At 38.9% G+C, this 14,648-nt stretch overlaps 1 protein-coding gene across 3 annotated transcripts in view; it reads right to left on the minus strand.

Annotated features, from left to right (window-relative positions):
- Positions 1-14,648, minus strand: part of LOC126753830 (P protein) — an 84,966-nt gene that overhangs the window by 6,862 nt on the left and 63,456 nt on the right. For all 3 annotated transcript variants that reach the window (XM_050465543.1, XM_050465544.1, XM_050465546.1), the window contains exon 2: positions 5,282-5,388. In XM_050465543.1, the coding sequence (XP_050321500.1) occupies positions 5,282-5,388 (107 nt within the window). The remainder of the gene's footprint in view (positions 1-5,281; positions 5,389-14,648) is intronic.

Consider the following 14,648-nt stretch of genomic DNA (forward strand, 5'->3'; position numbering starts at 1 on the left):
TTTGAAACGTGACTCTGCATTTGCTTAGCCAGCTCGCTTATGTCTCTATTAAGGTACGTTATGTAAGAATTGGCAATTTATAGATGCAATTTGTTTGAATAACATTAATAAGATTCCGAGAAGTGCTGTAAACAGTTGCGCGGTGGTTGGTATAGCTGTCAAGCTGCCGTCTAAAGTGAGGTTATGTGATTGCTACCAAAATGTGCGTAATTGTAATTTAATGCGTACGAATGCTTGTCAATAAATAATGATTAATGCGCGATTGTGATTGAGGCAAGTAGACTTGTATTTTATTTAGAACATTTATTTGGACCACATTAAGTTTGTACATTTATACGTTTATCAGAGCGAGAAAGAACAATTTCGAAAAACTAACTTGAATATTCCTAAAGCGCTTTCTTAACTTCGAACAGTGGAATGTTGCTGGAAGCATCCCACAAGGTGGAGCTCCCCTCGTCGTTTGTTGGTCGTCAACGAACTGCTGAAAAATTTGAGGCTCGTACTGTAAGATGATGGCCTATGCAAGCGATGTAGAACTCATTTTCAAGGGATAGTTGACGCAGGGGTATCTTACCAGTCATTGAGTTTGGAGACTAAAATCTGGTACCTCTTGGAATCTCTTGGGAGATTCGTGGTGTCTGTGGTTTAAACCTTAAGGCAGGTAGAATTGAAAATTCAATTCAGTTTGGAGTCGCATTGCGGTCAGGGGCCGGACCCACAACACGGCAGAGGGCTTAACATACATAGGAAATTTTCTTGGAAGCTGGAAGGAGAGAGTAAGCAGACATTGATTGTCTTGTCGTCTTATAGCGGAGCTTTGGCATAAGGTGGGACCTCTATCCGAAAGTAATCTTTTGGCTTTGCGACACTACAGTAAAACGTATTGTATTCTATAGGGACTTTGTGCGGTGAAGGGTACTAAAAACAACCACAATTGCAAGGAAGCTCGATCGCGTTCAACTAGCGGCACTCATCAGCATGTGTGGTGTGGGTCACACCAACCATGGTACTTAATGTCAATCTGCAAATAGTACCATATACTATGTAGCCAGAAGAAGTATGACCGCGAAAGTTGCTACTCACAAAATCAAGGTTTCTAAATGATAAAGTGTTCGAAACTCGGAAATCCTCTACTTCATACCGGATCTTTTGGATCATGGAGTCGATAAATAAAACTCTAGTGATATTTTCTTTGTCCACATACCCACAAGAGAGTTATGGGTGGGTAGGAGCCATTGAAGACGAAGCTACGTAAGCGTCTTTACAGATGGCGAATGGGTCAAAGGTTGAGGCAGGAGGTTGGCGTAGGTTTATATTGGCAGTAACTCTTCATCAATTCTAATTTCAGTCACCTTCACTAAAGGGATTATCCCCTTTGATAACAGGTCGAAAATACTTAGCTTGAACTTACTAACCGTGGGTTCAAGGCTGATTAAGAAATGTCTAACATAGACAGCTGACAACTGAACTGAAACACTATCAGTAGAATGGTAACGGGTTGGTACTCCGGTCTCTTCGTGCGTTTTGACAAGGAAGGACAACCTAATTCCGCTATTGGTAGAATGGAAACTGATCGGTACTCCGCTCTTTTCGTACATTCTACCACTGGGTATCTGGGCTCTTCAGGATCTTAGTCCCCGCTGGACTAACATCGGTTCTTGCACTATCGGAATATATCATTTTGGCCCAAGGTCGATTCCAAGAGTTCAAGATAGCTCTTTGTCACCTCTAACTGGTTTTCGGCGTTCCAGAAGAAGACGAGGTGGCAACACCACAACACCATCCTGATTGTTCCGGCTTTACTAAAACAACGCTTCAAACTTAAGATGTACCACTGAGCTGGTGGGAATAGAAGTTAAACGCCTAAGCACGTTGGTATTGCATTCAAGGCACTTAGTTGATCGGATGAGAAGTTCTATTTTCATCCTAACCTAACCATTCTAAAAGCGAAAAATACGATCACCACCTTAAGAAAGAGCCATGGAACATAACTTAGCTTTTCTAAGACCGAAGAATTGTATTAGTTGTATAACTTGTAGGTTATACCGAATTTTTACCGCATAAGTTATCTACATTGTTTTGCTATACAGAAAGAACATGGAGCTAGTTTCAGGTAGTACTACCCAATATATACCGAATATGTTCTGACTATATTTAAGCTTTATCGAACTTGCATTTAATTTAAGATCTCAATTTTTACTCAAATATTCGTTCGGACTTATTTTTAACTTCTACCCAATTCATACCCAATTTAATATATAATTTTACACCTATTATCTCAATATATACATATATTTAGCTCCACATTTCAAACTTAACTCAATTTAATTGCATAAGATAATCAAATTCACTTGCCGGTCTTCTGGTAATAAAAAATTAAGATAAAGCGAATTTTGTACAAATTACTCCAGCACAAGCATACATACACATACATGAACTTGTGCGAAACACGAAGAGACTGTATGTAGATAATAATTTTACTTTAAGCCAGTAAAACTGCTGGATATTAAGTAATGAATGCAAATTACTAAGTCATAAGGAGACAAGCATTTAAGGCTATTTTTATGCGACAACAACAATTTGTCGCTAAAGTAGGTACATACACAAACACACAACCACACACACACGACCACACTTGAGTGAGTGTTGGAGTGGCCTGTGATAAGGGGGCGGCATTCTGTGAAAAATAAAAATAGCAACAAAAATGTATAAATGTGTATGCTGGTGCGACTGTCTCAGCAGAATTTAGCACCATGCCAAAAATAAATATATTATATATACTATATATATATATGTGTCCATTATGTCCATCCGCATGGTAATTCGCAAATTGACATTGACTTTCGTGTGACCCATAAAACGCCAGCAAAGGCGGTATTTATGTATAATCAGTAAACTCTTGAACGACACACACACATACACCGACACTTATGTATATATAAGTATGTGTGTTTGCGTCTCTAACAGTTACATCTCCGTCAGACTAATAAAATATTCATATTAGAAGAATTCTTACAATTACGCGATGAAGCAATAAAAAACGGTACTTAACCGTATTTATGACTTCAAGGCGAAGAAGAGCAGCTGAGCTGAAAATGCCGTGTTTCCGGCTGATGAAAGAGAAATTTTGACAAGAGGAAAGCAAAAACGCAAGCGAAGGAAAGAAATTTATGCAGTCATAAAACAAAATTTAACGAAAGTGAAAGTAGAAATATTTGTAGAAAAAACAGTTCTAGTTCTCAACTAAGTATACCTCGTATAGTCCAAATTGTAGCAGTTCGTTTTAGTAAAAAAAATTCCAAGATCCTGGCTTATCACTAAGGTCTTCTACAGAATTATGATGAGGAAATCGCACTCCGGACATCGACAGGATGCCTTTTGATGTCTCCATCGGACACCTGCATAGTGAGCTCCCAGTTAAGGAGCACAATGAATTCATTTCTAAGCAGCTTCAGCTGGAGTGCTTTTGCAGAAGTCATCTATCGGGCAAAGAGTCCCGCATGACATTAGCCACCTCTTTGCATGTCCTACTAACCCTATACATCTTACACCCTTCTCCTTTTGGTCCGACCCCATCGAAACAGCACATTTCCTGGACCTACCGTTTGATGGCAACTTATCTACTGCTTACCATCCTAACGGGCATTAGGTACCCGTTACAACAACAACAATATAATTATGGCATCTCTTTCTACATGCGGTTGATTCGAAAAAGACTCTAATATGAAGGGATATACCAAATATTCGACAAATTGTGTGCCTAGGGTTTCCAACGTCGAAAATAGCAAAAGTTTTAGAGAAAAGTGGGCCCTTATCTGAAAGCTAACATGACTTTAATAAGAGAATCACTCTTTTTGAAACTGATGAACATGCATGAAAGGGTTTCCCGCAGTTTCTTTGACATCTTACACCTACTGTTCACTGTCCATTGAAAAGCTGAGGCTGCCCAAGCTCGGTAACTAGGTAAACCCTACCTAATCGCTTGCATTTACGTTACCGCAAGATCCTTACATTTTTCGGCATGAATTTTGAAGACTTTAGAGAGCTTATTGCGCCAAACACTGCAGATCCCTTTCAATCAATAGATTCAATTCTTCGGTACTAGCTGACTTTAATGCCTGTTTTTGCAGAAACCATTTCTGCAGTCATTTGCTTGAAGCGGAGCCTACTCCTTGGAACATTAATAGGTATTTCCGTGAGTACGTTAACGACATCGAACAGTATGTCGACCAGTCTTCGGACGTAACAAACTTTAGACGAGCATTGAACACTATTCCTCGGAACTAGGCGATTTTAACATTTTGTTCGCAGAAACCATCCCTGCAGTCGATTGCTTGAAGCGGAGCCGTCTCTTTGATACATCAAGAGGTCTTTCAAAGGTTACGTCGACGACATCGAACGGTACGTTGACCACTCTTTGGACGCAACAAACTTTAGACACGCATTGACCGCTATACACAGTGAAACGTTCAACACCTTCACCCACTTCCTCTCAGTGAAAGGCGTACTCGAGTTGCCACAAAAATCCACAACTCATTCTGAAGACTATAACAGGTTAGACTCGAGCCAGAATCGAGTTCGACATACCAAATATATGTTCAGTATGCAATGAGTCCCCACTTGATTCTAAACACGACTTCGCATGCCCAGCGAACCCCCACCATCTAACACCCTTCTCCGCATGCACCCATTGAAACATCACGTTTCCTAAGACTACCGTTAGATAACGTCGATAACCCAACCTTAACTTACCACTCAAGCGGAGATTAAAAAACCTTTACAACAACAACAACAACAAAAATTCATCCCTTTCCAGCATAACGCTTTCTAATTGGAACCTATGATCGGGAAAGTGATGACATGAAATCTTCTTCGCTTCACGGACGAAAGAGCCTAATGCCCGGTTTCACAGTCCATACTTAAGTTGTGCTTAAGATAAAACAGGAAAATAGTGTTTTACAGTTCGTACTTAAATTATGCTTAAATACTGAAAATGGGAGACTTAAGCAAACGGCTGCAACAATGCTTAGCTAAGATTTTATTCGGGCACAACTTAAGTATGGACTGTGAAAACGGACATAAGCTTAACAAACTAACCTCTATAAGTTTGCTCACTATAATATATTTGCCGACAAAATTCGAATTTGTAATCCTTAATACGTTTAGACAGACATATACATTTTTGCAAAAAAAAAATATTGACACAAAAATAAGACACCATAAAACTGTCTGCACAGTCATACTACTCTCCCTCTTCAAACACTTTGATTTATTTACTCACCGCCATGTAGACGCTCATGTTCCATGCGGAATGATGCTAAGCTCGGATCCTGGCGTATGCGTTCGGGCAGAGCACGCCATACTTGTAAGGCACCTTCTGTAACCTCGCTGCAAAGAGAAAGAGAACGAAACGAAAACGTTATTTATGGCATTTTCTATTTACTGAGTAATGATGAACTTAAAGTATTTTGAGAGTACTGATTCCAGTTATCCATTATTTGGGATTTATTTTCAATTTCGAAATTAAAGCGGCAAACATTTGCGCTTATTCTCTTAGAACACGCCAATCATTTCAAAAGTCGTTTATTTAAGGACTGAACAAAAACATAACAATTGGACAACAATTAAGCCGCATTGAAACTTTTTCGTCCGTTTCAGCTCACTTCCCCACTGTGTCAGTGCGTGTGATTGTGGCTTTGTTTACTGGCTTAATGACATCTACCGCGGACATCATCATCCGACTGCCCGACTTGGTCACTGCTAACTGTTGCGGCGCGTGGCTGCCAGCTGTTTTGCTCGCATCAAAAGCCAATATGTTTGAGTATATACATATATATATATATATACATATATACTTGAGAAATAAATCACCATCATTTATTTACAGCACATACACACACACACTTATGCAGCCATACGAGCTGTGAGTGAATTATAAAAAATGAGACAAATGACAGGCTTCGCGTGCTAATAATGTCGCCACCATCAACACAGTCTGAGTAAATATAATATAATATTACTTATTAGCGTGTGATTACTCATTTAGCGCTTAATATGTGCTAATTAATTAATTAATTATTTATTAAACTATTTTTAGCGTTAAACATATTGATTTAATTGTAGGCATGAGCATCTTTGACATCCAACTATTTGTAATTGATACAAACTGACATTATTACTTTCTGGTAATTAATCACTATTCATCATGGTTGGGTCTCATAGCTATGAAGGAAATTTTTAAACGATATATTTCGATCACCGTCGTTAAAATTCGAATTCTAAAGACAGACAGTCTAAAGTGATGGTGTTAGATCAGTCTGGGAGGTTAATGAGCCACGCATAATCCCGTTTTGGTTCTTAGCAATACCAGATAGAGTGTCCAATAGAAGAATACCTCTTATAATGTCTCATACCGTGAGGCACCCAAATGCATTGAAGCTTTGCCTTCCTTGATGCCTTGTCTGCAGTCTTCTCGACCCACTCTGCAGACGTGTGCCATAGTCAGACTGTGACTAGTGTCGTCGTATCGAATGCGATATTTGCTGTTGCCAATGCGCAAATGACCATAAATCTTTCGCAGAACCTTTCTCTTGAAAACTCATCAGATGTTGTCTTTGTCCATACCTCTGCACCATATAGCAGGACGGAAATAATGAGCGGCTTATAGAGTTTGGTTTTTGTTCGTGGAAAGAGGACTTTACTTCTTAATTGTCTACTCAGTCCGAAGTAACGCCTGTTGGAAAAAGTTATTCAGCGTTGGATTTCGAGGCTGACATTGTTGTTGGTGTTAATACTGGTTCCAAGATAGACGAAATTCTACGACATCGAAGTTATGACTGCAAACAGTGACGTGGGAGCCAAGTCGCGAGTGCGACGACTATTTGTTTGGTGGCAGGAGATATTTCGTTCACTACCAGACCCATTTGCTTCACTTCCTTATCCATTCTGGAGAAAGCAGAACTAACGGCGCGGGTGTTAAGGCCAGAGCCAGTGCCTAAAATACCTTTTATCGAGTACTAGGAGGAACTTTGAGTATTTCTATTGTTGATCACGTTTTCGAGTGACAGCCGTACACCACTCTTGGCAGTCTTGTCCGTAAGACACTTCCAGCCGATATGTAAAACGAGATTATTACCTTGATTGCTGCTGGGCTGTCCACGTAGATCTTAACTATGAAGTTGCCTGTTGATACAGTGGAGACTAGCTCCGCGACTTTTCCAATAATAAATACCTCTGCGTGCAGTCGTCTGGCAGTTTAATGTTATGCCTTAATCTGGAGAGTAGGTATATTCCCGCACCAACTCCGTCCACCATTTTCGAGCCATCCGTATAAATGTTTAATGTGTTGCGCCCAGCTACCATACCTTTACGCCAATGGCCTCGTTCTATGTTTATACCAAACCTTCTTTAACAATTTAAAATTTTTTCATGTAATCAATATCTTGCCGAAACATCATTTACCCATGGAGCTATGCCCGTAGGTTCTATATGTACATATATGTATCTTCTGCAGCCAGTAGTCATTATGTCGATTTAGCCGCACAGTTTTGATAGTTAAAGAGCCATCGTTAAAGTTGTTCTTAGAGTTTTCGTTATGCACAGCGCAGCAAGCATTGGCTTCCGGTCGGTAGATTTCCACATACTACACCGTTGAGCAGAATTGGTTCCACATTTGTTGCGAATGACTAAAGAGAAAGCCTTCTTGTTGGATCCAGCACATGACTATAGGTTTATTAAGCATTGTTGACCTTTTGTACCCTGTGGGGTCTAGCTGTGGACAGCTAAAGTACCCGTAATATATCGGGATTTTCAATAGAGACGCTGCATTTGCCATTTCATCGTGAAAAGATATACGATCCAACAACGAGTCGAAATTATTAAAATTTACTACCGAAATAGGGAGTTAGTGGCCTCAACTTTAAGAGCGCTACGTTCAACTTATGGTCGTCATAATCGTCCGGTCAGATCAACAATTGAGCGTTTAGTGGAAAAATTTTAATCCACATGCACATTCGGATTTTCATTGAAAAATCATCCTCAGCAATGAGGCTCATTTCTGGCTGAATGGCTTCATCAATAAGCAAAATATGCGTTATTGGTCAGGCAGCAATCCACAAGTACTCCAAAAGTCACCATTGCAACCCGAAAAAATTACGATTTGGTGCGGTTTATTGGCCGGTGGGTTCATTAGTCCGTACTTCTTCCATGATGATCAGGACCGCCACGTCACTATGAATGCAAATCGCTACCGTTCAATGATAATCGAATATTTTTGACCCGAGTTTGACCCCGTCCAAGCTCAACTCCTTCTCATTGTATTTTTTTACCATCTCTATTCAACGGATTCGCAAAATTTTCCATCAGCTGTTTTAGCATTTCTGCAACTACACTTTCTTAGCTCATTATAATATATTTTCTCACATATTCCACTCAAATTTGCTGAGGTTAGTTTAGCTATCTATTTTGGTTCTCCAATTTAAATTTAATAATAAATGGATGGTGTTTCCAGAAATTGCAACCATGCATGCAGCTATAAAATTTCCACTTAACCGAGTACAAGGGTGCAACACACAGATATTAACGCTTGTGTATGTGTGTGACTATCCATGAACAAAAGTATATATATATACACTCAAATAGTTGACCAAAACGTTTTAATTTAACTTAATTAGCCTTGCATACACGGGAAACACCCACCCCCACACACGCAAATGGAAACACACAAACAAATGTTTTCGTTGATAAAATTGCACAATGCAAATGCAAAATATCCACCGGCTGCATCAATATTTTGACGCAAGCAATTATACTTGGCAAGCTAAAAATAACCGCTACTTGCGAACTAATTATTACTGTGTGCATGGAAACGTTAATTAAAATTTCAAAGAAATCCAGAAACAAAATTTCCAAAAAATATATATTTAGTTAGCGTTACTGCTGCAGATTGCTAATTGGCGCGTGCTGAATTTTTCAATAGTAACTGTATGCGCTTTTATGGAAGAAGCTGCGATTCTACAGTGGAAAATAAAAATGTGTGGATTGTGTATATGGGCCATTCATCAATTGGCAACATGGTTTTGTACCCGTATTCCGATCAAACAAAAAAATGACTATTTCTTTTATTTTTTAACGACCTGAAAATTGAGTACAAAAAATTTTGAAGTTATACAATTTTATGTAGAAAACTCTCAGCTTTCTGATAAAAATATTTAAAAAATCCAAAAAAATTTTCAACTTTTCAACTATCCTCCGGGTAGCCAAAAACATCCATTTGAAAGCGAGCTAAAGTGAGAAGGCGAAACATCCACTCCCCAGGGTTTTGCACTCGGTTTGGGACCCAGCCACGTTAAAAACACCCGCAATGAAAAGAATGCTTGGCGATTTTCTACGAAAAATTACGGAGGACACACTTTTCCAGCCTGTGGAATGGCGGTGAAAACATAACACCAGTAGATGGTGAACACGATTACCCAATCGATGACGATTATCAGTGCTGCTTTACGCCTGGAAAATCAACAATTGACCAAATATTCAGCCTAAATAAAACCAGAAGATGCCGCCGAACCAGATTCCAAACCAAACGGTAAATTTTTGGGGATGCCATTGTGTTTAATGGATCGCACGAAGATTTTACTCATCGCAATTTTGTTTGCTGACGAAACCATTAAGCCAGAAATGGGCCTCAACTGAGAAGATGACTTTTCAGATTACCGGATTTTCCGGAGAACGTGAATTTGCAAAATAATCTTGGACAATTCCTAAGCGTTTTAGTAAAGTGAAACGTGACATGATGAAATGACAAACCTTACTGAATACACTGACAAAATTTTACACAAAACCGGAAACGAACATGACTATCACGAGCTGTCAAAAACATACATACTATGTATTTCAAGTTAAATAGTAATTTTTGCAGAAATTGCAGTATTTCACTTGAAGAGCAAATACTTTAACCAAAGCGGACCTTCAACTAATTTATCAGGAACAAAATTTGTTGTGCTTCTCTTATGCCCAGATTGAAGGCGATTAGCGAAAAGGTTGGCTGCTCTCTTTTCAGGCGAATGCTTTCGGTGAAACTGCACACACTCGATAAATGCGCAGTATTGCAATTTATGGAATACTCTGTAGAACCACAAGGTACCTGAAAAAGTACCTGAAACAATTAATTGCTTCAAACTAAAAGACTTCATTAGTGAGATTCACAGAAATTCTGGCTTCCTATTGGCAAGGGAAGAGCTTAAATGAAGCACAGCTTTACTGATTTGCGCGCACTCTCAGCTGAATCCATTTCCTTGCGCTGAAAGGCGCTTCAAGGAAGGCTACAGTTGTACAACAACCATTTCTGTGGAAAAGTGGATTAATGGTAATGAATATAGAAATAAACATAGATCGCGCGCATGCCATATTCGCAAGAAGTTACTTTGTCTTCAGAGAAGGACGTATATTGCTAAGCTCAATGCCGTTAAAGCATAACAAGATGACTTAATTAGCGTAATGATTATTAAGTGAACGAGTGCGCAGCAAAAAATGCGAAAAATCTGTGATGAAACTGCTGACAGCAGCCGCAGTGACGCCGAACGCGTAGCGCGTTGCGTCAAGTAAGTGGATCAGCGCAGAGCCAAACATTTATAAATGGCAATTAGTCAAGCGTAATGAATGTTTTTTTTTTTTTGTTATAAATGTTCGTCATCCACACACATATATGTGTATGTATGTATGTGAGTATGATGTGCAAATGTAATTATGCGTTTGCGCGTTGCATTATGTGTGGGCGTAAATTCGCCGCGCACGCCACATGAAGCGCCGCTTATTGAACGCGCCGCGCGGCAGGTCAAATCAAATCAGCGCAGAGCATTCGTTTTTATGCGCGCATTGATTTTATTTCAATTACACAACACAATTATTGGATAATAAAGAGACAGAGAGAGAGAGAGAGAAAAAAAACGATATGAGGCAAGCTAAAGAATAGTTGCCGCGTAGAAACGGCAAGCAAGGCGGAGTCGTTGGCACTTTGAGGTGGTCACGTGCATTTGTTCCGAGCGTCAATTTACTGGCGGCCAGCAAAAAATAAAAAAAAAAAATTAAAAAAAATCAAAAAAAAAAGCAAATAAAAAAAATCAACTGGCTTTAGCGGCGCATTACGGACAGCCGCCAATTTAAAATTTCAATTTCATTTTATTTTCTACTTTTTTGTAAATTTTATTCCAACCTTTTTCCAACAATTCAAATACAGTTTTAGTTACGAGTAGACGCTGTTGGATTTGTGCCTAGTCTGCGCCATGAAAAGCCACTAATCTCAATTTAGACAGATGACAATAAAAATCCAGATATCTTCATCAAAGCGCGCAACCATGAAAAATGCGCGCAACTCATAAAGCTTTAGATATGTGTGTGTGCATGTATGTATATGCTTTTGTGTATGTGTGCATAGCTGAGTTTATAAATTTCTTAAAAGGCTGCTTGAGAAAGTCAAATTACGCGCAGATTAAATGGGGAATAACAAGCGCTATGGCATAATAGAAAATTACACACACACTAACATACATACGAACGCATATTTGATATGACTATGTATATATATATATAAAACTAAATAGGCGCGCTGATGGCGAATATATTTCAAGCTGTGCGGAAATATAAACTATATAAGTGCTTATATTTTTATATACCACTACAGTCGCACATTCATATATACAAACATACATTGTTAGACACACGCAATATACACTTTCATACATGCATTTCAGCGCTCATAGTACCTCAAGGAGCCGACTCAATTTCCATGGGGTTAGCTTAATAGTAAATGTGCAAAAAACTAATCATATTTAAGAGCAACAGCGCTGCAAATTGCTGGGAAAGGGCATAGAAACAAAAACAACATTGCACTAGTGGTTGCTGTAACGCGGCACAGGCAATGAAGGTGAAGATTGCGGGATGGTCTACCAGCTACTTGAGGTTTTTGTCTAAATGAATTGTATATCAAGCTTTGGCATTGCGGTCCGCCACTGTTTTATTGTGACATGAAATCTAAGTTGACCACTTGATATCAGAGCTAAACTGTTTGTGTGACAATAAAACTGACGATACAGTGACATACAGTGCGTCAAAAATGTGATCGCGCTGCTGTTATTATAATAGCATCCTCCTCAACATCGCATACAAGGTTCTATCGAGCGTATAAACTGATTGGATCTTATCAGTGTAGCATTAGGCCTGGAAAATCAACAACTCACCAGACATTCACCATTTGCCAAATCTTGGAAAAGACTCGTGAAAAGAGATCGACACACACCGTCGATTTCAAAGCAGCTTTTGACAGCACGAAAATGAGATGCCTTTATGTCACGATGTCTGAATTTGGTATCCATGCAAAACTAATACAGCTGTGTTGAGCAATACCAAAAGCTCCGTCAGGATCGGCAAGGACCTCTCCGAGTCGTTCGATATCAAACGAGGTTTCAGACAAGGCGACTCCCTTTTGTGCGACTTCTTCAAACTACTGCTGAAGAAAATAAATCGAGCTGCAGAACTAAATAGAGAAGGTACCACCTTCTATAAGATAGAAAGCTGCCTAATACACCGATGATAATAATATCGGTGGCCTCAACAATCGCGCTCTACTTTCTCCAGACTCGACAAGGAAGCGCAGCAAATGGGTCTGGTAGTGAACGAGGGCAAGACGAAATATTTCTTGTCATCAAACAAACAGCCGACGAACTTGCGAGTTGGCTCTCACGTCACTATTGACAGTCATAGCTTCGAAGTCGAAACAATTTTGTCTATCTTGGAACCAGTATTAACACCAACAACAACATCGGCCTCGAAATCCAACACAGAATAACTCTTACCAATAGGTGCTACTTTGGACTGAGTAGGGAATTAAGAAGTAAAGTCCGCTCTCGACGAACAAAGACCAAACTCTTTAAGTGACTCATTATTCCCGTCCTGCTATATGGTACATAGGCATGGACGATGACAAGTTTTCGAGAAGAAGGTTCTATGGAAGATTTATGGTCCTCTGCGCATTCGCAACGGCGAATACCTCTGTCGGTGGAACGATGAACTGTACGAGATATTCAACGACATTGACATAGTTCAGCAAATAAGGAGACAGCGGCTACGCTGGCTAGGTTGCGCCATCCGAATGGATGAAAACACTCCAGCTCTGAAAGTATTCGACACAGTACCCGCCAGGGGAAGCTTAGGAAGAAGAAGACCTCCACCCCGTTGGAAGAATCAAGTGGAGAAGGACCTGGCTACACTTGGAATCTCCAATTGGCTACAAGCAGCGAAAAGGAAGAACGACTGGCGCGCTGGTGGTGGTGGTCGGCTATAACCGCCTAAGCGCTGTCTGCGCCAATAAAGAAGAAGAACATGTGAATAAGAAAAATTGTCTGAATACTTGTTTGTTAGACTGTATCGCTCATGGTGTATACTACATGACATTTTCGTTCTCATTGCTATCTAAATTTTGTATTTTTATATTTAATAATCTCTAGTATGAGTATATACATTAATGTTTATGTGCGCATTTATATATATAAGAATATGTGTGTATAGTATGTTCATGGAAATGCGCGTACTTGCAGCAAGTTGTTAGGCAAATGCGGAAATGGTTTTAACAATAAAATGCATGGCATATGATAGCATATTAGTTTTGAGTGACAAACTTGGGTGAATCAGTTGCCTTGTAAACACACATAACTGTAATATGCAGCTGCGTTGTTGTTACTATTTGAAGGCTACTTTGTTTTAGTGCATTTAATTGAGTTTATGAAAACATTTGACTAGCAATGGAATGTCATGAGAGGTATTTTTTATTTAGATTATTTTTTAAATGAGAAAAATTGGAAATATTTCGAATACGCTCATGCAACCCTATGTGAATTATATACTACAAATAAAGTGCATAATTCTTATTAAAATAATTATTTAGACGAGTGCGCAGTAATATGAATTATGGTTATATCACATATGGAGTTAGAGCCTTTAAAAAATGTTTGGAATTTGAATAATTGGAAAGATAGAAAATATTTTAGTCATTATCAATCATGATTATCAACGTTTTCATAAAAATGATTTCGTAATTTTTCTGAGTTTATGGGTATTACAGTTGCAAGTTTTACATAAGCGGCTTTAAAGGCTGAACTCAGAACTTTTTTTAGCAGTCTACACCATACTCGCGAAATAGGTCAGTAAAATGCTGAAAAATTAATATTTTTTCTTAAAGGGTTACATAGGTTTACTGGTTTCAAAAAAATCGAATTTTTTTATTGTCTCATTAAATTCTACATCACCTCTTGAATATTGTCCTAAAGTTTTCAAGTTGATCCGAGTAATAGTTTCGGAGATACAACCTTGAGAACTTGTGCGCTCGAGGCTAGCTAGGCTAAGTGCGCCGTCTTTAAAAGCGTTTTTCTCGAAACTGTGTTTTTGAAGTCGGTTAGAAAGATTTCTCGAGAACCACTCAACCGATCTTCATGAAATTTTATACAGTTTTTTAAGAAACAATTCTTAAAGACTTTGGAGAAGGATTTTTTCGATTACAAATATTTGAAAAATATGTCGCCAAATTTTCACTGAAGTTTTAATTTTTTTTTTGTAAAAATGTCTGCCAAAAATCCAAATTTCAGTTTTTTTCCTTCGTC

The sequence above is a fragment of the Bactrocera neohumeralis genome, chromosome 3 (genome assembly GCF_024586455.1).
Source record: "Bactrocera neohumeralis isolate Rockhampton chromosome 3, APGP_CSIRO_Bneo_wtdbg2-racon-allhic-juicebox.fasta_v2, whole genome shotgun sequence".
NCBI lineage: Eukaryota > Metazoa > Arthropoda > Insecta > Diptera > Tephritidae > Bactrocera > Bactrocera neohumeralis.